Source organism: Struthio camelus, chromosome 3 (genome assembly GCF_040807025.1).
Source record: "Struthio camelus isolate bStrCam1 chromosome 3, bStrCam1.hap1, whole genome shotgun sequence".
NCBI classification, from domain to species: domain Eukaryota; kingdom Metazoa; phylum Chordata; class Aves; order Struthioniformes; family Struthionidae; genus Struthio; species Struthio camelus.
Window position 1 is genome coordinate 102,863,674 of NC_090944.1, and position 23,991 is coordinate 102,887,664.

Here is a 23,991-nt window from a genome sequence, read left to right on the forward strand (position 1 = left end):
TGCTGCTGTATTATTGTCATAGCCCAACTAGAGAAAGATCTGGCAGTTACACTAACAGAACTTTCCTTTGTTTGAAATCTTTGAAATAAACTGTGTAAACCATGTATCAAAATGCATGTGCATTTGATTATATGTCATCACACAGGTCAAATACTCCAGCTGCAGTTCTGTACTAGTGTTTGCATAAGGTAATTTTAATCATCTTGTTCTGTATCTTCAACAGGGAAAAATGTTAAATGTTTAATATTCAAACCAGTTCAATTTTCTAAATAGCGTTAAACCTTTTTTCTTATCTTACTCTGTAGCTTGCCCTTCGTCAGTATCTGTCGAAATAAGTGCAGATGGTGTGAATATGTTACCTTTGTCAACTCCTGTTATCACAAGTGGTCTCACGTATATAAAAATCCAGCTTGTAAAAGCTGAAGTGGCCTCAGCTGTCTGTCTTCGTCTCCATCGTCCGCGGGATGCTAGTACGTTAGGCCTCTCTCAGATCAAACTGTTAGGCCTCACAGCCTTTGGAAACACCTCATCTGCTACAGTCAACAATCCATTCCTTCCCTCTGAGGATCAGGTCTCTAAAACGAGGTATGCTTGTAATATCAGTTACAGCACACTAGATGAACAGTTTGTTTTCATTCTTATTTTATGATATTTTCTACTCTTGAGTCAGATTCTTCAGTGGCAAACTGCATTCATGAATAGCTGTTGCTGTAATTGACTTCAACATTTGCAGTTTCTATTTTAAATGTGTTGAAAACTTGTTTGTGCTTTTACAAGCCATCATATAAGGGGTGCTCTCATCTGTATGAGAAAGAATACAAAGAACAGGAAAGCATTCAGAGTTGCGTGCTGCGTTCTTAATGTGTAGACAGTTGTCAAAAAAAACTCAGCAGCAGCATATTTCTTAGGCAACTCTGACTCCAGCAGAGATAAGTATTGGAGCTGGAATAGAAATAGGACAATACAAAACTTTGTGGAAGTCATATCTAATATTACAGTTTGCAAATATTTGAGAAATATGAACTGAATGTTGTGATTCTGGCATATCAGCAAGATTTCTTTTCGAGTGCTTTTATTGGGTTAGGTGGCATCTTGAGTTCTTACTCAGTTTTAAAGTAAGAGGAAATAAACCCTTAGGGATTGCTCCGAAATAAGTATTTAAGTTTTTCCAACTTTGAATGTAATGATTTATTGGTAGAGGAGAATTTTTGAAGTTTCTTGGTTCCACTGAAATTTGGCTTAATTGTAAAAATTTTTGACTTTACAATATTCTTCCTCTGAACCTTAATGTTTATAAACTTGAAAGAAGAGCATGGGAAGGTTTTAAAATACTTAGTTTTCAGCTTAGTTTGATATGTATCTCAATAGACTAATGGTAGTAATAAGGCATATATCTTAAATAGACTTGGATATAATTTCATATTAGCCATTACAGAAAAGTTTTGCTCCTTTCTTAAATGATAAATTTGGAGTAAATTCTTCCTAAAATAAAAATGTAAACTTCAGGTAAGATGTGCACAAAGGTTTCTGATAGTACAAAAGAAAGGAGGATAAGGTTAGCTGTGAAAATAACTAAACTGTTAGAAAATAACTTAACTGTTAGCAAAAGATCACTGACAAGTTCTGAACTATTTATTTCATGTACAACTCAGTTTGCTATGTTGTTCATAGTTCTTGTTTAAACAGCGCTGTAAAGTTACTTTTTATAAATCAGTTCCAGTTATTACACTTCCAAATTGATTAAAGTACGATCGGTTTACTTTGCAAGGTTTGTTATTGAAAGGAATGCTGAATAATGCTGCTAAAGAGTAAGAAAGACATGGGAGAAATGCAACGGTTAGCATTTTTAATTTCTGTACTTTCTGTGTGTGAGGTTTTGTTTTTTTTTAAATCAAGTAGGACTTCATGCTCACTAAGGTTCACTGTCGTTTTTTGTGGTTGTATAAGATCCTAAAAGTTTGTGTATCTGGGCAGGACATTGCAAACTTTAGTTGTCTTAAACACTGTAACTTTTAGTGAGGAGATGCATTTGTATAATTTTAATGCCAACAAATACTGCAGAATTTTAAGCCTTAAAGAAAGATAAGCTTCTGTTTGAGTCCTACTGTGCCTAAATGAGGCAGTGTACTGTTTCACATTTACTATTTGGCCAGCTCCTTTTAATGTCTGAATGCATACTCATTGGCACATGAATTTTGGCACACATAAGAACTTCTGTGTGTACAAAAATACCCAAAAACAAAAAAGGAAAAAAAAAAACTGCCAGAGCCTTCGAAATGCATATAGGGTGGCTCTGTTGAGAGAAATATGGATCTGAATCAAGAAATCTTGTTTTATCAGAAGCATACCTTCTCATTCACGTTTCACAATTCCTCTATCTACTTGAGAAATTTTACACTACCAAATTAAATTTGCAGGGGCTTAAACTTTTCCCATTATCTGTCCATGCAAGCTCTTAAGGCGTGCTTCAGAACTGGAAGACAGTTTGTAGAGCCAAAAAGTTTTTGTCCTCTGTGCTGTATTAGTTGGTGTATTAAAAACAAACAAACAAACAACCCCCCCCCCAAACCCTACCTTTACCCACAAACCCTGCCTTTTTCTTGCAGCCTTAAACCTGTAGTTACAGCAGCGTTACTACTGTATATTACACTGAAGACTTGAATACAGTTATTTGAATTTTCTCAGGCGATAGCTGATCGTGTCACAGCCATTTTCTTTTGTACTCGTTGTAGTATCTAATGCAAGTAGTTGTAGATGAAAAATAAAATACTGAAATGATGCATTAGCTCATTTTCATGTTTTCCTTTTCAGTATTGGGTGGTTAAGATTACTACACCACTGCCTCACGCACATAAGTGATTTAGAAGGGATGATGGCTAGTGCTGCAGCACCCACTGCTAATCTGTTGCAGACATGTGCTGCTTTGCTCATGTCACCATATTGCGGTATGCATTCGCCAAACATTGAGGCTGTCCTTGTAAAAATTGGGCTTCAGTCCACCAGAATAGGCCTAAAACTGATTGACATTCTTCTAAGAAACTGCTCAGCATCAGGGAGTGATCCTGCAGGTGAGTGCCATATTTTTCTTTTCAGTTGTTGCTTAAAATTGTTGCTTGTGTAAATGTACAAATACAGGATTGTTTATGTGTTACTTTTGGGTTCTGAATTTTGGTTACCAGAACTTGCTGTTTTGTTACCTTACATTGTGCTTCTGAGTATCACAGAACTTTATGAATAATTCTACACTAGTAAAACAGTGCAACCAGTATCGGTATTTATAGTTTCGATTTACTTGTAGGATATATAATTAAGTGAATGTTTTCAAGTCACGAGAGTAGAACATGCAACCTGTCTTAAATACATCTGTGTATGTATATATAGATACTATTGTTTAGACGTTTCAACATAAAGAGTAGGTACACAAACAGTTTTAAGGAAAACAGGCACAGGAATCTTTGGGCTGTAGTATTCTGTAGGATAAAATACATTCTGAATAATAGCACTAAGCCCTGAAAATATTTAAATATGGAGGTACACAGTCAAGACACTTGGACAACTTCAGCTATGTCTTGTAGTGAAATTTTGCACTAACTATCCAGTTGCTGCAATGTTGTTATATTTATGATTTCATATCACTTTGCTTTGCTGTTTCTGCCCTTTCCATGAACGTGTGCTGTGTCATGGGTGGCTTTTAAATGAAAGAAATCTGCATTCTTATTTTTCCTATTTTGAAATTGCTGACACTAACACAAAACACTTTCAAAATGGTTCCATGACTTATTTTGCCACGAGTTAAAGTTTCATTGTAGCCTACTGTCTTTTGTTGAGATGTTATTAGGTAAGAGAGTAGTTTCCTGCAGGGCAGAAGGTGAAGAAAGCAGCGAGGAGGAGGTGAATAGGAAATTATCTGAGGAAATCCTGGGCTTCAGGCCCCTTGTTAGAAATAGGAGTTAAGTAAGCTTCCATTTTGAAATAAATATTTGTTACGGTGAACCCTGAAGTTTGACTCTGTAGGAGTGAGTCATGCCTTCTTGGAATTTGTTGAAGAAAATCCTGGTAGTTAAATCTTTTTTTAAGTCCTGTATGTGATGAATGTTGCAATGGTTTTTTTTTTCCTTCTGTAGTAAGGCTGAACATTGCATTGAACATACAAAATGGGCAGTGTCAAGATGGTGTTGTGTATAAGAATTACATCCCTATGTTTATGGCAGAACTCAGTTCAGTCTAATATTATAATTCCATAATTATATTCAATGAGTACTTTTAAAAAATACATGTGTAAGTACTTCTATTATTTTCCCCCTTCCTTTCTTTTAAATGCGGCAAGATCTGAATAGCCCTTTACTGTTCGGAAGATTAAATGGTCTCTCTTCTGACTCCACAATAGACATTCTTTATCAGCTTGGAACAACTCAAGACCCTGGAACAAAAGACAGGTAATATTATTTGAACTGTTACCTGGGAGTGTGTGTAAAAATGACATGCTAAATAGTGGTTTAATCTTACTGCACAAAATCAGACTTTTTAAAATCTGGTTGGTAAGAAATATCCTGTAAGTACAGAAGTCTAAAGAAGCTTTACAGCTTTTCCTCTTAGCTCTTTGCATTCTTTACAGAGTATCCTGCCCCTTTTTTTACTTTGTGAATAATATTAAATTTTGGAAGTGTTCAACTGACTTTTCTCTTAACTGCTCAGACCTCAGTTACCTTCTGCAGTTACTTTCTCTGTAGAAAGAGAGCTTGCATTTGACTGTTTAAGATGATGTATGTTTTTAATTTTTCTTCTATTAGTGATCTAAGATCTAAGTTCAGTCTTAAACTTTGCTTCAGAAGAGGAGAAAAGTGTGTACGTCAGACTACTCAGAGAGAGCAAGCTAGTTTGATTTTCAGTGTTTCTGAATCCGTTGGACCCTTTGTAACGTACTACATCATCTTGCCTTCCAGAATTCAAGCGTTGCTAAAATGGGTCAGTGATTCCGCAAGAGTTGCAGCTATGAAAAAAAGTGGCCGGGTCAGCTATATTTGTCCAAACAGCTCAACAAGAGAGTATGGTCTTTTGATGCCATCTCCTTCGCATTTGCACTGTGTAGCAGCGATTTTGTGGCATAGTTATGAACTGCTTGTTGAATACGATTTACCAGCGTTGCTGGACAGAGAGCTCTTTGAGTAAGTAGAGCAAATAAAATATTTCATAGCATACTTTTTACAACTAAATAATTTTACCACTGAAATGATACACTTTGACTTGCATTCAGTGTGAAGTAGTAGTGGAAGTTACCTTCCCTAATGCTAATTTATTGAGTGAATACCTAAAGTTGTCTAAATAGCTAAACCCAAATATATTCGTGTCCTATTTCTAATCACATAACTGCACTTCAGATACTGCAGACGTAATTTTGTTTAAAACAGTACCCAAACAAAACAAAAATAATTCTGTGCATATATTTGCACATATGTGAAAGACATACTGTTGCATGGTTTTGTTTGCTTTTATTTTTTTATTTTTTTTTACCAGCTGACTCTGGGCTGTTCTTGTCAAAATTGAGTAATTGCAGTAATTTTCAGAGCACCTGCAAATCCTGACCTTTATTGGAATCTCATTGTGTAAACATAATTACTCATAACATACAATATCCATAAAGTTGATAGCTGAACGCTTTTTTCTTTGGTGGCATTTGTTTTTCTGGAGTCACTGGTTTTGCTCGGCCATAATCTGATTGATAGAACAAAGTAGAAAATATTAAGTGGAACTCGAACTTTGAATTTGCTGAGTTTGCCTTGTTTGATTTAAAAAAAAAACAACAAAAAAATTACCCTAAACATCAATGTATACTTTTAGCAGTGACTCCAAACTGAAAATATGTGAGTTAGAAGTAATCCTTGGTTTATGCTGCTTAACCATATCCTCTGTTTTTAAAAAACAAACAAACAAACAAACAAACTTTTATTTCCTAGGCATTATAGAAATGTAGCCTATAGAACGCCCTGCGTGTAGTAAAACATCTTTCTTTTGTACCGTTGAATGCGTTTCCAGTTAACTTGGATTCATAGCATATAATTTTTCTGTTGCCATTAGGAAACTTTCATAGATCTTTATTACCTTTCTCATTTAAGTTACAAAGTCAAACGTTCAAGCACTGGCAGATGTCCAAGTTATGATCATTGGTACAAGCATGTGGAGCTCTTGTGTATGTGCAGCATTATTGTCTTCAGTTGTATGACTATGAAATAGATAGCAAAGTGTGTTTCACAGTAGAATCCCCCTCTCTTGCAGAGTACATTGTCTTTATCATGGCTTGGAATTAAGAAATACTAACAAAAGTACTGTACCTAGTTTTAGGGTGCATGTTGCAATATAGCCCTGTTCCTTTACCTCCTGCCAAAGAACACTATAATTCGTATCAGCCAGCATCTGGAGCAATTATAAAATACATTTTAAATAAATATGGAAAGATTGTTGTCAGACATATGTAGGCAAATATTTCTTCTAATAACAAAAACGTTCTCGTGTATTCTTCATCCACTTTGATATTTTATCTTTTCAAATGTTTTTACGGATTCTAGCAAAGACTCTCAATCTCTGCTTCGTGTAATAGTTCACCTTTCTCTTGGCTATGTTTTCTTATCATCCCTGTTTTCCATTTCAATATTTCTATTTGGACCGTGGATGCTAATTTAATCCTTAGATATTTTTTAGTTTCTAGATGGCAAAGCACCTTATTTTTCCCAGCACATGAATTTACTTGGAGAATTTTGACAAAGGGATTCTGTGTATATACAAGTGGAGTTTGTGTGCCTTTATTGTATGTAGGCTTTATGTAAAGAAAAAAAACTTGTCACTTAAAAATTGGGAAATTATGACTAACCTCCCAAAGTCATGGGTTTTTTGGTCGCTAAGATGGCTTGTGAATGCTTTATATAGGAGTAGTGTTTTTACGTGGTTGGTTGGTTGGTTTGTTTATGTTTTTTTAATCACTAGACCAGCAGCAATAAAGCTCACTTTTGGTTAGACTCTTGTTCTCTTTTAGACACGTGAGCTTAGAGTCCCTTAAACTAAATCCCTTGGACTACACATAAAGTAAATCTTCCATCCAGAAGAGGCAAAAATTATCCTTGTCTTCAAATGGAATGTGTGCTGTATGATGATACATCCAAATTTACCGAAAAATCTAACATTGAAATAGCAGCAAGTGTGCGTTCACCTATGTATGTAAATATTAAAAGTATATAACTCATGTATGTGCCATGGTATTGTGAATACAGTTCAGAAAATTGTGATTTAAAAAAAAAAAAAAAAAAAACCTTATCTACTCTGAACAAGTTTGTCTGAAGACACAATGATTTCACCCATCTACAAATAATGTTTCATAAATATGGGCTAAATAGTAGGAGCAAAAATAGTTTTTGCATCGCTAAAACTATTTGCCTTTAATTAGTATTCAAGCAGATAATATTTGGATAGGTGTAAGTTGGAAGGTAAGTGGGTTTTTAGTATCCCTGAGGAATAATTCTATTAACTTGCATCCTAAGTTCAGATGAGAAATTGAGTGAGGTTAACCAGGGTAACATCATTTAACTTAGATTCTTGCTATTTTTGTCTTCTGTTTAAGATTTTTAGTTAGAACTCAAACAGAGCAAGTTTTAAAACATTTTGGGAACATGTTAAAGTACTTTTAGATCTTACAAAGGATTAATGAAGAGAGCTCTGTGGACGTGTGTGTGTGTATTATCCCAGTAACTACAGATTGGAGAGCTGAAAGTTAGAACTGCAGTTAGTTCAAAAATGCATAAATTATGTGACAACTATCAAAAGACTGGAGTCCCTTCTTTCACAGTGCAGCGTGACAGAAAAGATAGATCATATCTATATTAAATAGAATATGGTGAAACAAATTCAAACATAGGAATGAAGAATGCCTTTTGGGTAACATCCTGCTGATACTGTGATGTGGCTGTCAGCTCTGGTCAGAGTATTTTACTACAGCTTCTGTGGCTGTTAATCATAAATATGGAAACGAAGTGTGTTTTATGAACTAAGGAAAGGAAAAATGAGTGGAAAACTGTGTCTTGATGTGTTTTCTGTCTTTCACAGATCACTGTTTAACTGGTCAATGTCTCTTCCTTGCAACATGGTTCTGAAGAAAGCTGTTGACAGTTTACTTTGCTCAATGTGCCACATCCACCCAAATTATTTTTCCTTACTCATGGGATGGATGGGTATCACCCCTCCTCCAATGCAGTGTCAACACAGACTGTCCATGACTGATGACAGCAAAAAGCAGGACCTTAGTTCATCTTTAACAGATGACTCTAAAAACGCACAAGCACCTCTTGCACTAACAGAGTCTCACCTGGCTACTCTTGCTGCCTCATCTCAGTCTCCTGAAGCTATCAAACAACTATTGGACTCAGGTTTGCCCTCTCTGCTTGTAAGAAGTCTTGCTAGTTTTTGCTTTAACCATACTTCTAGCCCTGACTGCACTGCGCAATCAGTGGATATCACCCAGGAGAGGCTCAGGAGACATCACGTTCCACAGCACTTTAATAAAATGCCTATCACGGCAGACCTGGTTGCTCCTGTTCTCAGGTTTTTGACAGAAGTTGGCAACAGCCACATTATGAAGGATTGGTTGGGTGGTTCTGAAGTCAATCCGTTATGGACAGCACTTTTATTTCTGTTGTGCCATTCTGGTGCTACTTCTGGAGGACACAGTGTCACACCACAACAGACCAGTGCAAGATCTAGCTTGCTTTCTTCAACCGTAACAGCAGGGCTGACCACTCAACAGCGGACAGCAATTGAAAATGCAACAGTTGCTTTCTTCTTACAATGCATTTCTTGCCATCCTAATAATCAGAGACTTATGGCACAGGTAAGAGAGAAAAACCTAAAATTTCATTTCTTTCTAATAGCTTAGAGTCAAAATGTGATTAGTTTCAAATTTGAAAGCTTTTTACTTCTTGTGAGCTTTATTTAAAATTCTCTCTCGCGCTCGCTTGCGCGCTCTCGCACTCTCTCTCTCTCTCTCTCGCGCGCGCGCCCTCTTCCTCTCAAGTTACGATTGACTGAAAAAGTTTTGTATTAAAAATGTTAGCTTGTTGGTCTGTCTTTCAAAAGTATAAAAATGTTTTGGCATGGCTCGTAGGTACTGTATGTGGGTTTGTATTCCTGTTGGTTGTATAAAATTGTACTTCTGATCTTAACAAGACTCTTTATATATAGTGTCTTGGATTTTGTTCTAATTGCATAGATTTAAACTGTTCTGAAATGGAATTTGAAAATCAAGCCGCATACGCGTTTTCTGTGTTAGTATCTAAAAGGAGATTTCCCAGTAGATTTGCTTGCACAACCTTACCCTGCACAATCTGTGGCCAGGAAAATAGGAACTATTGCAGAATATGGCTTTTCATTTAGCATTCTAGTGCAAATTCAGCTAATTTCCTCACAGCCATTAACGTTGCAGACTTAGCTGGAAAAGAGTATAGTTAAAAAAGATTTCTCCTTTCGCCATTAAGAATGACAATGCCATGAGAACGGATAAAATAGGGTAAAAATCAGTACAGTTCTCTGTTAGTGGCCTGTATAAATACTCCCTTGTAGAGCAGGAAAGTTTTGCTTTCGGAATTTAGAAGCCATTTTTTCTAAATTTTTTTGTCAGTTTGTCTTTTTGATAGCCTCCATGCTTACAATTATTTTGATGCTGTAGACAATGTTTTGTATTTTTTTCAATACTTTTTTGCTGCTGATGCTTTCTTCAGTCATGCTCATTTCTGATCTTTACAGTTAATGTATACTCTTTTTTAATTCCAGTTTGAGTGATAACTGGAAGGTAGATCATCTTAGGCACTGCCTATTATGGCTGTGCAGAGATATTTTAGAGACCTAAATACAGAAATATTTTAAATATGATGTCATTTTGCATTCCAGGTTCTCTGTGAATTGTTCCAGTCCTCTCCTCAGCGTGGGAACCTCCCAACCTCTGGAAATATTTCAGGATTTATTAGGAGGCTTTTTTTGCAGCTGATGCTAGAGGATGAGAAAGTGACTTTGTTTCTTCAGTCCCCATGTCCAGTAAGGGGTTTTGATATCTGTATGGTGAACGTGAACTAGCTTTATTCTTGAAGAAATTCAGGATATAGTCAACGTTGAGAAATTATGCCGCAGCTTTTTCTACTGTATGTGTTGCAGTAGGAAAGACGGAAGTACTAAAACATCTGATATTCCCATACAAGGAAAAATTGTCTTCTACTTTGGTTTCTGCCATTTCTACATCTCAGAAGTAAAATATGACATGAGATATATGACAGGGAAACTGGATCAGATAGTGTAAGATGAAAAAGGAGAAACAAATGCAGTTTTAGTGTGAAGACGTTTAAATGTTCTCCTTTAACCTGACTGAGATAAGTTGTTAACGTGGCCTTTGGTTACATCAAGGTATTCATATAATTTTTTCTCCAGACACCAAAAGGATAACCTTTTTTTCATGTAGAAGATTGGTATCAATTTTCTAATCATTTGCTTTACATGGAGCGGACATGCAGAGAGTTACTAAATATGCAAAAGCAGAAGAAATATTTTCAAAGGAACTTGTCGGATATCTCAGTTATTAAATCTAGCTATTCTTACTGAGCAGAAAAAGATTCCACATCTAACATTCAAAGAGAAAACTTAAAAACAATCTGGATGTGCATAGTATTCTTCTAGTATGTGCAAAAACGTAACTTTTCAAAGACTGGATCCCCATTTTTCTCTCTAACAGCTTTTTCCAAAAATGTATTTTATAAGCTGAATTCTGGTCATCCTCACCTATTAAATATATTTGATTTTGATTGTGGTGCACAACAAAAATTTGATTTTTGTACCTGAATGTTAGCAAGCAGTTCTGATAACGACAGGAGGGATGGAGCCGACAGCAGTCTTATTGCAGAGAGGCCTAAAGAAAGTTACTGCAAGCCAAGAGCAGTTAAAAATTTCAAACAGAGCTAAAATATGTTGATTTTAAATAATAGAAATGCTTTAGCTAAGTAGTGACTTGTTTATCCATCACAGTAACAAAAAGGAGATATTATATCTGGAAAGAACTTTATTTTCAAGTCAGAGCACTAGAGAAATGACATCTTTCTCCAAGTATATTGTGATTTTTCTAATTAATTTGAGAAGTTTTAATTTCTGAAATAATCATAAATTTGGGACAATCAATTTTTGTCTGGTAAACAGCTATGGAAAGCAATTAATTTTTTTAAAAACAGAAACACACTAGTATATTGTTTTAATTGCTAAGAATATTCTATGATTTTGAAGCAAATTCTTTTGCATTTTAAATAAATTAAACTTGTCTTAATTTAATGCTTTTTTACTGTCTTGAACTGGTATACCTCAAAAGCTGAATATATCAATTTTCGTGTTTAGCACAAAAAGAGTTAACTTTATTTTGCTGAAGTACATTTATGAGAACGTAATAATTTAACTTATTTCAGAGCATTAAAATCCTTTTTCTTCTTCCAGCTGTACAAAGGTAGAATTAATGCTACCAGTCATGTGATTCAACATCCAATGTATGGAGCAGGACATAAATTTCGCACTCTTCATTTGCCTGTCTCAACAACCCTGGCAGAGGTTCTTGATCGTGTATCAGGCAAGTTTGTAATAGTTCGTGTTTTATTTTTAAAGATATAGTTTCAATTAAAAAAAAAAAAAAACATGCATGCCTTATCTGTATGTATATTTGGAATGTTCGTAGCTGCCAAACACGCAACAGAGGGTTAAGTTGTAAACCTTTGCCTCTCTCTTACATTTTCCATTTAAAATGTACTTTTATTGGTCAGAGATCTTTTGTACCTTCTGTAAATCTCATGTAAAACTCAAATTCGGGTAACTCAGTTACAATGCCAGTGGGGAAGGTGTGGTGGTGATGTTGTTGTTGATGTTTGTTTGTTTATTGTTCAAGTATTTAACGTGTTTTCAGATATTTAACGTGTTTGGAAATCTGTCATGGGATATTTGGGAAACCCTATGAATGATATTGCAAGTGTCAGTCTTTAAAATGCCCTATCCTTTCACCCTGTCACTTAAATATCCAAAACAAATAATGTCACTTAAATAGTCTGGGACTTAAAAGTTTATCCCAAGATTAACATCACAGAAATGGTATTACTATGAAAAGGACATAAATGAAGTATCCATCTAATTTCTGTGGATGTGCATTTGCCTGTTATGCAAACATTTTGTTTTACTTACTAAATGGAGATTGAGAACCTTAATTTAATGTTAGAGTTGAATTTTAAACTTGGAAACAACGAGCATGAATTTAGGCATGAATTTAATTTTATTTTTAAGTTCAATATTTTTAGCTATACTGCTTGCGTATATGCAGAGAGATGAAGCCCTCTGTACGGGGCTCCGTTGACCAGGCCACCACAGATTATGATAGGAGTTTTGACACCTGAATCGTAGATGCCTTAGTCTTGAAATGACCCACCCTGAACTTCAGTGGTTTGTTTAACACTTTAGCAAACAGAACTGTTTGTTAAAGATTAAGGTTAGTGATTTTTTTCTTTCTTTACATATAGTTAAGAGTAGAACTCATGCTAAATGTGGCATGTCTATGCCAGAGGTCTCTAGGTAAAACCAGACAAGATGCAAGTTGATTATCCTCAGGTAGGAAATAGAGGGTAAAACCTGTTAGATCACGTTCCATCAAAAATAAGTTTTAAGTGTGTATAATTAAAAAAAAAGGCAATAACAATCCCTCTTTGCTATTAAGCTGTAATTCTCACTGTAGTAAAAGCAAATGAAAGTCAAAGTTCATCACAGCAATTATAATTCTGCCACATTGCAGATGTGCACTAAACCATAGCTGCCCATACTTTTGTCGAGGCATGTATGTTCTTAGGTAGATAGATCTGTGTGCGTTTTTTTTCAGAATACCTCAATGAATTTGAAATTACCTAGGATCAACTTTAATTTCTGAAGCAGATCTTTACAGAGTTCAGAGGAAGTATTGCTTTTTTTTTTTTTTTAATATCTACTGAAAATCTTTATATTGTCAACAAATGCTGTGGCGGCCCTTCCAGCTTTTTTGCCCCGTGTTTTGAAAATAAAAGTATTGCCCTAATGTTCTTAACAACAGGATGACACAAGTACTATAATGGCATTTCCAACACTAGACACTATTTGGCATTTCCAGTACTGAACAGAACAAAAATACGCTTTGGGACTTTGGCTAAAAAATAGTGAAACCTAGAAAAATGCATGAAACTTACTTACCTATGATACATAATTTATGATTGTAGATAGAATTCTTTATTCACTTAATGTCCAGACAAGGTCATGTATGGAATGTGACAAAGGTCTTTAGATCCTGGTGCTGTTTATAGTCAGAATTACTGTAGCGGGAGGAATAGCTCACTGGTGTGAGGGCAGATGTCAGTTGTTAAGCAGACACTCAAACTGCGCTGAATAGCTGCCTTCTTGGGGTATGGTGGTCAAGTTGATAGCCAGTGCTGATAGGGTTTGGGGAGGGGAATGTACTGATGTGATGTACTGTAATGCATATAAGTGAAAGTGATCAAATACTGGCTCTGCAAAGCATCTCAACATTGGATTTTGCTACGGAATTGTTATTCCTCAGCTTAAATTTCATTGTAAATTGGAAAAAATAGTTCTAGGGAAAAAAAAGGTTATCTAATTTTTTTTTTTTTTGATTGTTTGAAAAGCTTTGATTCTTGATAGTTCCATGAAGTCCGTGCTTAGGATAATAGGGAAGGCTTGAATATACAAGGAGTGAACTGTGTGTTTTGGGGGGTGGGGGAGAAAGAGGTCTGTGGAAGGGAAGAAAGGACTCAGAACTTTTGGTTGCCCTCATAGATCGCACAAGTTAATACTGCAGAAGTGCCTTAACTCTTTTCTTTTCGAAATTTCCTTTTAAATGAAGTATAAACAAGACAAAAAGAATGTAAGTTAATATATGGCTCCTCAGCTTTGAGCCACTCTTTCTGTGAAACCGGAGCACTTACACATTTGCTTAGGTGACCAAACCGTCCTGTCATATGCATAACTGATCTGCTTAACAGTAAATGCTGTTATGCAAACTTATGCTGTAAAGACTTGCTGTATTCTTCTGAGAAAATATTGCCAGTTACCTGAATAGGCTTCTAAAAAAGGTGATCTGTTTTATCATTTTCCTCTTATGCTTTGGTTTTCTTGCATCTGTTGGGAACGTTAATTTTTTATGAAGGTAATTTATATTAATCTTTATTAATGCTTGTATTAAAGGATTGGACTGTAAGTCGATATGCCTTTAAGCTATGTCAAACTGAAAAAAGTCTTAGTTTGCTAGAAATACGCCAAGTCCTGTCAACTACAATCGGTATTTACCCAATTCACAGCCAAGTTCATACTGGGTTAACTTATTCCAGTTTCAAGTAAAAACAAAACACTGCTATCAGTAGCTTCTTGCCTAGCTGTACTGCCCTTCTGCATGCTTTTGGTTGACTGCAAATGGTTGTGATTGGGAGAATTTCCAGCACACAATATGCTCTCTTAAAGCCTGTTTACCGCTTTGCTGAGTTTTTGAATAACCTTTCTCTCCAAGGCTGGAGAAAAATAGTGCCCAATTGGAGCTGTAATCATACAGAAGTAGGAACCTTAGGATATAGTGTTGCTGTTCTCATGTTGTTTGGACTTGCTGCTGTCCTGATTAGATTATTAGATTTTTTTTTTTTTTTTTAAAGACTATTACCATAACTTTAAACTACTGTCACCACAGCAAAAATGGAACTTGTGAAAATCCCACATTGGAGGCTGTTCCTTAGGTTAATTTGTTTTTTTCTTAAATATGCCATCAGTGTTTTCTGTATGATAGTAGAACGTCAAACTGGTTATGTCATACTTACATACAAAAATAAATCACAATAATGGCGTTCATCTCTTGTGCTTTTTTCCTACCTTTAAAACAAACACAATCTAAAATCATTGCTAAATCTGCTGCTCGCATCTGTTCACCAGAGGAAGAAAATGTGCAATATGATTGTCTAGGATGAATAACATTTTGCATTCCATCCCCCTGAGTCTTAAGTTACTGCTCTTGGCTGGTTGACAAAATCAAATAATGAAGCTGGGTATCATCTGAACATCATCTGTTAAAAATACCATTGTTTAAGCTTCCTGAATAATTTTATTAATACATTCATCAGTACTCCATCAAGAAATGGGCATTTAACCCATGGGACCAGGCTACAGCTACTCCAAGGTGTAAAAATAAATAATATTAATAATAATAAAAAACCCACACCTAGTCTGAAATATATAGTGTGGATGCTGGGTCCTCATTACTGGTAGTTTCACTATTCATATATTCTTTTGGTCTGCACTACTGGGTAGACATAGACGTCACCAGTGTCTTCACGCATAAGTTACAGTGTATTTCCAAGCAGGTCAAACCATATCTCTTTCAGTGCCTCAGCTATAGGTGATATGAAATGAAAGAAAGCTGGATTGTACGTCTAGGTCTTGAGGCTATGGTTGTGGCTTAAGGCTGTGGCTTAGTGGAAAAACAAACCTACTCGGAAGAAATTAGAAAATTAGTTGACTGTTTTAGTGGTAGTGTTGTGTCTCATTGGGTGTGAAATGATCCATTGTAACTAGTGCTCAGTAATTTAGTAGTTACTTGCTGTTATTTGTGATCTGTACTAGCCAAAATAGTTGAACTGCAATAATCTAGTATTCACTTAAGCAAATGGCCCAAGTTTCAGATGCACAGCGTTCTTTAAGCATCTTTCAATTTCAAAGGAACGATCATACTTGCCAGTTCTGAAATTGGATCAATATATGAGTCTAGATACCCAGGCTTATATGTAACAATCTATTTTGGAGAAACTTGCAGGTGTCCATAAAAGAATGTGTGTGTGTGTTTTTTTTCTTTTTTTTAACTTAACCTCGTTGTTCTCTTGGTTACAGTAGTGTTTAATGTAAGCATTCTTGACCTGTCACGTGGCTTTTCAGAGTTGTAGCAGTTTTTAATTGTCAGAGGAAAGTGTGTGCATTTGTGTTATGTTTGTTTATTTTGTCAGGATTATCCTAACATCTTAATTTGTAAGTATTTAAAAAAATATTACTGCCTGGGATAGAGCTGTAAGCTAGTAAAATAGTTGAGAATGGCCAAGTGCCTTGTTAACAGCCTAGAAAGCTGGTAATAAAATCGACTTAATATCTTGAAATACTTTTTTCTTCTTTTTTTTTTTTCTCCCTATAGATACACCCAGTATCACAGCTAAGCTAATTAATGAACAGAAGGAAGATAAAGAAAAAAAGAACTATGAAGAAAAAGAAAAAGTTAAAGCAGAAAATGGGTTTCAGGACAATTATAGCGTTGTTGTTGCTTCTGGTATGTTTTTTCTTCTATCTACTGAAAAATGGATTTCTCTGAACATTAAATACAAAAAATAAATCCTATGTATCAGTAGTTCATTTTATTACTAAAGATGATTAGCAAAAAATATTAGTCTAGCTGGCTGTTTACCAGGAACTGGCCTTTGCTGTTTGAAGCGCTGCCTCTAATGAATTATATGCTTTGGCAAATTCATACTTAAACAGGTGTATCTGTGGTATGCTCTGGATGCTGTGGCTAGTGCATTTTACAGATTTTCAAAGAGCCAGACCTTTGCAGTGGCTAGTGTGTTAGAATTTGATTCCCCCACTGCACAGTACGTGTTTTGGAAATAAAAGGGTTCTTGTACTTTGCATAATAACTGTACTAAAATCTGTCAGATGGAGAATATGTAAAAAAATCACAGTATTCCACCTGAAAGCTGCAGGTAGAGTTTTCCTTCCTCTAAAAACTAATCTGGAAATCTTTCTGACATTATTCATATAAACCTGTCTTCTCCAATATCGTTATGCAAGTTATAGATTGAACATGGTAATTTTGCAGTGGTACAAGAAGGTCACAGTTTAGGTGATGGCTGGAGAGATCATTAGTCCTTCAGTTTGAAGTTCTGGTGTGTGATAGAGATTAATGAACTTCAAATTACCCTAGCTTTCTGCCTTTATAGAGCTGTCTCAATTTCATTTACACTTCATGAAGCGTGAAGAAGAGATGCTGATTTTCTTTGACTTCTGGCAGCAGTGTTTCTCAGGCTTTTTATTTCAGGTTTTTAGATGTTCAAGTGTTTAATAGAGCAGTGGTTTCACTGATCTTGGTATATATCTAACGCAACGCAGTTGATTGTTAATTGCAGCATCTTTATCTGGAAAGGTGTTTACAATAGCTGCCACGTAAGCAAGGTCAACGTATTTTGATAAAATCAAAAGCGTTTATCTGTTCAAGTGAAGGGTTAAAACATGAATAAAAGAGCCTAGGAGGAAGAAATTAATATTTTAAGATTGAAGAAACAGCATAGCATAGCCAGCCATGTGTTATCTCTGATTCTATTGCCTGATATATCTCCTTCCCTTTTTATAAAGAAAAAGACTTAAGTTTTTCTGTCTTTTTGCCTGCATTTCTTCCAATTAGGTAAAACAGTTAGAAATGTAAATTTATTCCATTTATTTTTGTTCTTAGTACCTTTTTACATTTTCATATATTCTGTTCTGTACCTTTTCAGTCTCCTCAGAGATTCACCCAGGCAGTGTTTAACTTGTTCCTTGTTTGTAAAATTAATAGAGATTAGAGTTGCTATTTGGGGCCTGATCTCCTGAGAACAGCTAGTCTGGTAGAGTGAGGTGACTGGAAGATATGCTGAGTATTACAGTTGTTTCCACTGAACAGCTAAAACCAGACCATAGCATATCATTTCAGGTGGGGCTGTTGTTAATTTTTGAGGTGTATTTTCCTGCTTTAAGGCTGTAGTCACTGCGTGTCTTTGTATATGGACCCAGCTACCTCTTGACTTTTTTTTACTTCGTCTATGACCTCCATAAAGAGTATATGATAGTGGTATAGTTTAGTTGAACCTTAACTCAACGAAAACTGTCCAAAATATGACAGTTTTGCTGTATGGGCTCAATAAGTTTCTCGTCTGCCTGTGCTGACTTTTAGTTTTCATATAGTGCTTGCTTCAAAGGTTTTGACCTAGGCAACTTCAAAAGTGTGCTCAAAGGGACCTTTCATTGCATGTGCTACTATCAGAACTGCGGCTGAAATCGCCTTGGTAGACCAGGCAAGTAGGCTGTATGCCGAATGTCTGTCAGTTTCGGAACTTTTTACGTTGTTTGCCTTCAGCTGAAAAAACAGCCTAAAAGGTTTTACCATAGGGCCCGTTGCTTTGTAGTCCCTTTGCTAGTTTAAGAGTAGAATTAGAACAGTAGTTCTTGCTTTCTTTATGGATGAAATGATCTAGTACAGTTGTGTTTGGGGCTCAGGAGGATCCACAACCTTGCAAGTGTATAAAAATAGTGGAATTAGGTCCAAGTAGATTGTATATGTGAATGCTTCTGATATTATTTGATTTGTCTGGGCTGAAAAGCTGGACTTTTTTGCTAACACTGCATCTTGGCTAACTGGAGTTATTAAGTAAAAGAATAACTTTGAATTTTTTACTTTTATACCAGGTTTGAAATCTCAGTCAAAAAGAGCTGTTTCATCCACTCCCCCACGCCCACCATCGAGGCGAGGAAGAGTGATGGCGGATAAAGTAGGTACCTCTTCCTCAGGAGGAGAATCTTCCAGCAAGACCATTAGTGTTCCAGTCTTTCATTTATACCATAAACTTCTACCAGGTAACTTTAATAACTGTCCTTAAACTTTAAAATGATAGTCTTTTTCAATAGTTGGTATATCATTAGAAAGTAGATGTGATGCTGGTGAACTTCTATATGTGTCTGTTCGGCCTTTTCAAGGGTAGAGCACCGTTGCAGTTGATAACCGCTTTCGACTGAAAGTGGAATATTATAACATCACTGTAGCTTGATGAAAGTAATGAACATGCTGATCTTCCTTGAAGTTGAGTTCCTTGTTCCTAAACAATATCTAAAAAAATTTTCCCCTTGAGCTGAGGAATAAAAAGGTTTTTTTTGGTAAGATGACTCACATTTTGCTTGACCTGCAAGTCAGAATTAAACTGGTATTTTTGCCCTGTTATTTCATGTTCTAAGTGGGCAACCAACATCTATTGCTGGAAGGTGGATTTACCAGTTCAGGAATATTCTTGAGTGAATTCCATAATACTTGTGTTTTCCAAAACAGCATGGCTTAAGCAATTTGTCATGTTTTATGTATAACAGGTAAGTACTCAGGTTTTATCAGCTGTCTGGACTAAACTATACTTTTGTGGTGGCAAACTTGTAGTTGGAGCACAGATCAGAGTAATAAATTTTAATGAAGACATCACTTGTTACAGAACTGTTCTTTCAGGAAAATAAGAGTTGAGAATCATTAGAGAGTAAAGAAACTCCTACAGAGAGAGAGAGAGAATGGTGTTACTGGAATTCTTAACCTTAGAAAAGGGATAAAGTACAGGGACACGGATAAAATATTTTAATATTATTTGGAAGAGCTTCTCGTCTATTTTAGCCTATAAAAGCAAGGAGGCAGTTTTAAATAAGAGGCAAATTTCTACTCAAAGTCACTTTCACCCAGTATAAAATTAAATATAGAATTCCATTTGGAATTACTGACTTCAAGGATCTCCTGCAACAATCATTAGAGGGACTGTGTACTTTGAGGAATATCTAACAGGGATATGTCAGCTCATATTTTGGAAAGGAGATCAAAACTCCATGCCTGTTTGAGTATCTTGCAGATAAAGCTTAACTGACTATTAAGGATGATGCAGCTTATTTTGCATCTGTATAATGAAGCATTTGTGTAATGAACTGGTTGATCACACACGTGGCACAGCTGCCAGTCGTGTCAACAGAGAAGCCACGGACAGCACAGTAAGGGATGAAAAAGGGCGGAACGTTTCTTGTTGATGGCAAGACATTTTTAATTTTTATTTCCGAAAACACCATTCTCCATTGAATGAACGGGTTGCTCCTAAAGACCTTCCTGGAGCTTGTGTTACTTAAGTACAGTAAAGATGAAATGAGTATGTTTAAGTCTATTAAACAATCCATCTCTAGAACACTTTTTCCTGGTAACTAGTATATAAAGTGAAAATGTTTTATTTTCAGAGTTGCTCTTGTAATTTCAAGGAAGAACATGTTCTTCATAGACAACACAGTGGCCAAAATCCTGATCTGAGTAATCAGTTTGAGCGTTAGTTCCGTGTGCGTTTCAAGTCCACATAAGTGCTGGAAAATTATCCTTGCACTGCCATTCATTTTTTCTTCTTGACGCTACTATCCTGACACAAGTGTGGTGAGCTAAACTGGAGAATTGACAGGGCTGAAAAATAATTGTGGGTTTGTTTTCCATTTTTTTTTTCCAGTTTGGCCATTTTACCTTATGATCACACGCATTTATGCCACCACAATACAGGGATCACGAAGAGGTGGAGTTTAATGGTAGTGGGCAGGCAATACCTGCCTAAGATGCACGCCATATTGCAGCCATAGCTTTTTGTTACATTTGCCAAGTGCTTGAGCTTTTGACACAGAGCTGCCATAGGGAATGTTGGCATAGTTCTTCAATAGGCTCTTCCAAACTAATGGGGCCCCTTTTCCTAAGAGAACAAATGTTAAAAGTAAGGCTTTGGTTTAGAGCCAAACAACATTTAGTCTACTTGGCATCTGTGGTACAAGTAATGAACAGCACCTGGACCGGCATGTTAAAATAACCCAATCATGATTTTCTGCTCTGACTTGATGACATTGTTTAGGCCAACCATTACCAGCTGAAATGACGCTTGCCCAGCTTCTGACTCTGCTGTATGACCGTAAACTCCCTCAAGGCTACCGATCAATAGATTTGACAGTTAAGCTTGGTTCCAAAGTCATCTCAGATCCAAGCTTATCAAAAACAGACTCATTTAAACGTCTGCACACAGAAAAAGGTGAGTGTTTTGACGTCTTTTGATATCTTCCTTTTTAAAATGCTTTTATTTTGGACAAAAATGGCTTTGATTTTCTTGGTAAGAAGTAGCGTTTTCCTGTACCTTCTTGTATGGTGTTCCTGCGTTGTTCCCCTCAAGGCAGGTGCTAAGCTTCGTGATAATGAATGAATTCATAGCCTGTGTTCTCAACTGTGTGTAATAAGATGCACTAATGTGGTGGTTCTGGTTTCACTTTTGTTTCTTGACTGTATTGTTGGGTCTGATGATGTTATTTGATTGGATAGATACCACGTATTTTATTTCTTGACATGTAGACCAGTTCTCGGTAAGTATTTGTACAGATAACTGGGGCAGATAAAGCAATGGAGGAGCCATGTGCTTGAAGCCAATATCTATTACAGAAGCCTGTCAAAATTTTAATTGCAGCAACTCAGTTAGATGCTTTGATAAAGGGAATTCTTCTCAAGACCTGAAGATCCCACAATTCCAGCTTTTAAGAACGTTGTTTAGTACTTTTTAATATTATCCGTTTCATGCTAAGGTTTTCCTAATTGCTCACAGTGTTTTTGGAGATATGGAGCGGGTAGTGTATCCAGGGAATCTGATTTGAAATATTTTGACATCCTTCCTTTAAGGAAGGAATTAGAGGAATGGGACCTTGAAATTAAGCTAAGGTGGTCTGCTAATCACCAGGCTGCTGACATAGCATGGAATTAGGAAGTTAATCATTTGGTTACTTTAAGATACAGACTTGTGGTAAAAACTGCTCATTAGATAGGTAAGTATTTTTCTAGAAAAGATTGAATAGAGAGTTGAAGAAGAAGAGGAAAAAAAAAACAAACAAACCAAAAAAACTATTTTCTGGCTTGCTGGTCTGAGCTAAGTATTTCCTGATTGAATCTAATTGCTTTGGAAGACTGGATATGCAGATCTCTCACATTGAGAGGCTTCTGTCCTTCATGTGCAGTTTCTATTTCGTTTTGCTCTTTATTTAAATTCTAAACTAAAATAAATACAGAAAAGTATTTATTTTAGAATTTATTTTATTTTAATGAAACTTGTAAATGTATTTAATAGAGTTGCATGTGAAGACATGAAGGCCTTCCTAGAAATTTGATTGGATTGCTAGACTCTTTTTTTTAATTTAAGACTAATACTTTTGAAAAACTGACATTGCAAATCCATTGAGCTGTCATACAGTAGAGCAAAATCTTAGTCATCATTCAGATGTGTCACAGTTATCAGTTGCGAAGGTTTTCCTAGTGCTCTGTAAGAAGCTTTTCTAAATTAATATTTTTTCACTTACTGCTTAAAATAGACTTTCATTTTGCCGTAATCCATGGTAGATAGATCTTAAAGCTTAATGTGATATCTTTAGAACTGCATTTACTACTATGCTTGACAAAAAATGTGCATTTGTGTGGTTCAGCTTGAGGAGAAGCCCTTGTTTGTGAGACAAGCAGTTTTCCATGGCTGAAGTCGATGCCTTTAGAGAAAACTTGCAGAACGTTCGTGGAGGTGAAATGATGTACATTGGTAAATTGTGTAAATTTATAGGAAGATTAACTAAAGTAGGCACTGCAGAGACATGCGTGAGTAACTCCTTGCAAGAATGTTTATTCAGTGAGAGGAGTAGCAGTGTGTTTGCACACCTAATAGAAGATCTGCCTATACCCTTACTCACCGATACATATTTTTAAAGTGCCTTTTATACAGAAGCATATGGTGTTTTGCATTGCACCTTAGTTGCATTTTTAATATTCAAGTATTCAAGTATTTTTGTTTTTCTTCTTCAGGAAGGTTTGCAGCTTTTTACATTGTAGTGTGGATTCTGATCAACATATGAGAAACAGAAGTGTTCAATCTTCCTTCAAAATCTTTATTTTAAAAATCTTTCATAGCAAGAAAGCCTGCCCTTTCTAGGGGTCAGATCAATTCATATCATCGCAAGCCATTGGACTATAAATACTGTTCAGTCTAGCATGATGGAATCCTCCACTTGTCTAACAGAAGGTGGTCTAGCATGTTCAAAGCCATCTACGGCTGCTATCTGTGGCCATAGGGAAAATTTTACAGAAGTAGTATCTTTCTATATCTTTAACAGCAGCAGACCTCAACGCTGAATGAACAGTTTCATGTTTGTGGCCTTTCTTATAAGGGTTATCCTGCTTTAGAAAAGTCTACGAGATTTTTCTATTTCTCATAGTCCTTCAGGATGCGTTAAGAATTGACGTACACACCTCTAATTTGAGCTTATTATGTTGGATTCTTTGATCACATTGCTCCATAGAGATGTGCTCCTCCCACAATGTATTCATGACATCCTTGTAACCTGATGCTTCTTGCTCATTTAAAAGTTGAGAATCTGGATAGGGACCTGCTGTTTCCTATCCCCTCTCAGATTAGATAAGAAAAGATTTAAAAAAAAAAAAAAAAATTAAAAAAAAACTGCATACAAAGCTAAAGCAAAATGTGCATTAGTTCCAGTAGCTGCATGAACTATCCTTTAGTGTGCTTCTGTGTTTTTACAAGTGCATAATAAATGATAATACATGTGCACATTTTAAATATAGTCATGGATTTTCAGCTCACAGTATGAAGAGATGCTGAGACCACTTCATCTGTTTTGTGCTCTCACATGAGTATACTGTGAAGCGTTTGAGGAGCATTGCGTTATATGGTATCTAGCAATACAATCTGCAGTATAGACTCTCTTTAGATGAAACGCATTAAATATTCACTGTGAAATGAGCCTATGGTAATGAGCGAAGAGGGCTGTTTTTTTGGTTAAATGAATCATGGCGAGGTTCTGTATATAAAATATGTTTGCATCGGTGTGTAAAATGAGATTTTTTTTTTTTTTAAATCTGTTGCACAATATATACACTGTATTAAGGTGCTTAGTCATGAACTGGGAGGAAGGAGGCTAGTAGAAGGTTAAAAATAGAGATTTTGCTCTTTTTTCTAGGGAAAAGTAGAATGAAATTTGATAGCTTTGACAGATGGGCATTTTGACACTCCTCAGAGAGGAGATATGCGAATTACAGGCGTAGGCTTC

General features: G+C 35.9%; 1 protein-coding gene across 14 annotated transcripts in view; it reads left to right on the forward strand.

Moving 5' to 3' along the window:
* BIRC6 (baculoviral IAP repeat containing 6) overlaps window positions 1–23,991 on the forward strand; it is a 200,294-nt gene that overhangs the window by 106,707 nt on the left and 69,596 nt on the right. For 13 of the 14 annotated variants that reach the window (XM_068939394.1, XM_068939391.1, XM_068939403.1 and 10 more), the window contains 10 exons: window positions 306–585; window positions 2,812–3,068; window positions 4,328–4,436; window positions 4,944–5,165; window positions 8,092–8,872; window positions 9,928–10,071; window positions 11,506–11,635; window positions 16,253–16,384; window positions 18,550–18,717; window positions 20,760–20,933. In XM_068939394.1, the coding sequence (XP_068795495.1) occupies window positions 306–585; window positions 2,812–3,068; window positions 4,328–4,436; window positions 4,944–5,165; window positions 8,092–8,872; window positions 9,928–10,071; window positions 11,506–11,635; window positions 16,253–16,384; window positions 18,550–18,717; window positions 20,760–20,933 (2,397 nt within the window). The remainder of the gene's footprint in view (window positions 1–305; window positions 586–2,811; window positions 3,069–4,327; window positions 4,437–4,943; window positions 5,166–8,091; window positions 8,873–9,927; window positions 10,072–11,505; window positions 11,636–16,252; window positions 16,385–18,549; window positions 18,718–20,759; window positions 20,934–23,991) is intronic. The other variant, XM_068939399.1, reaches the window with a different exon arrangement.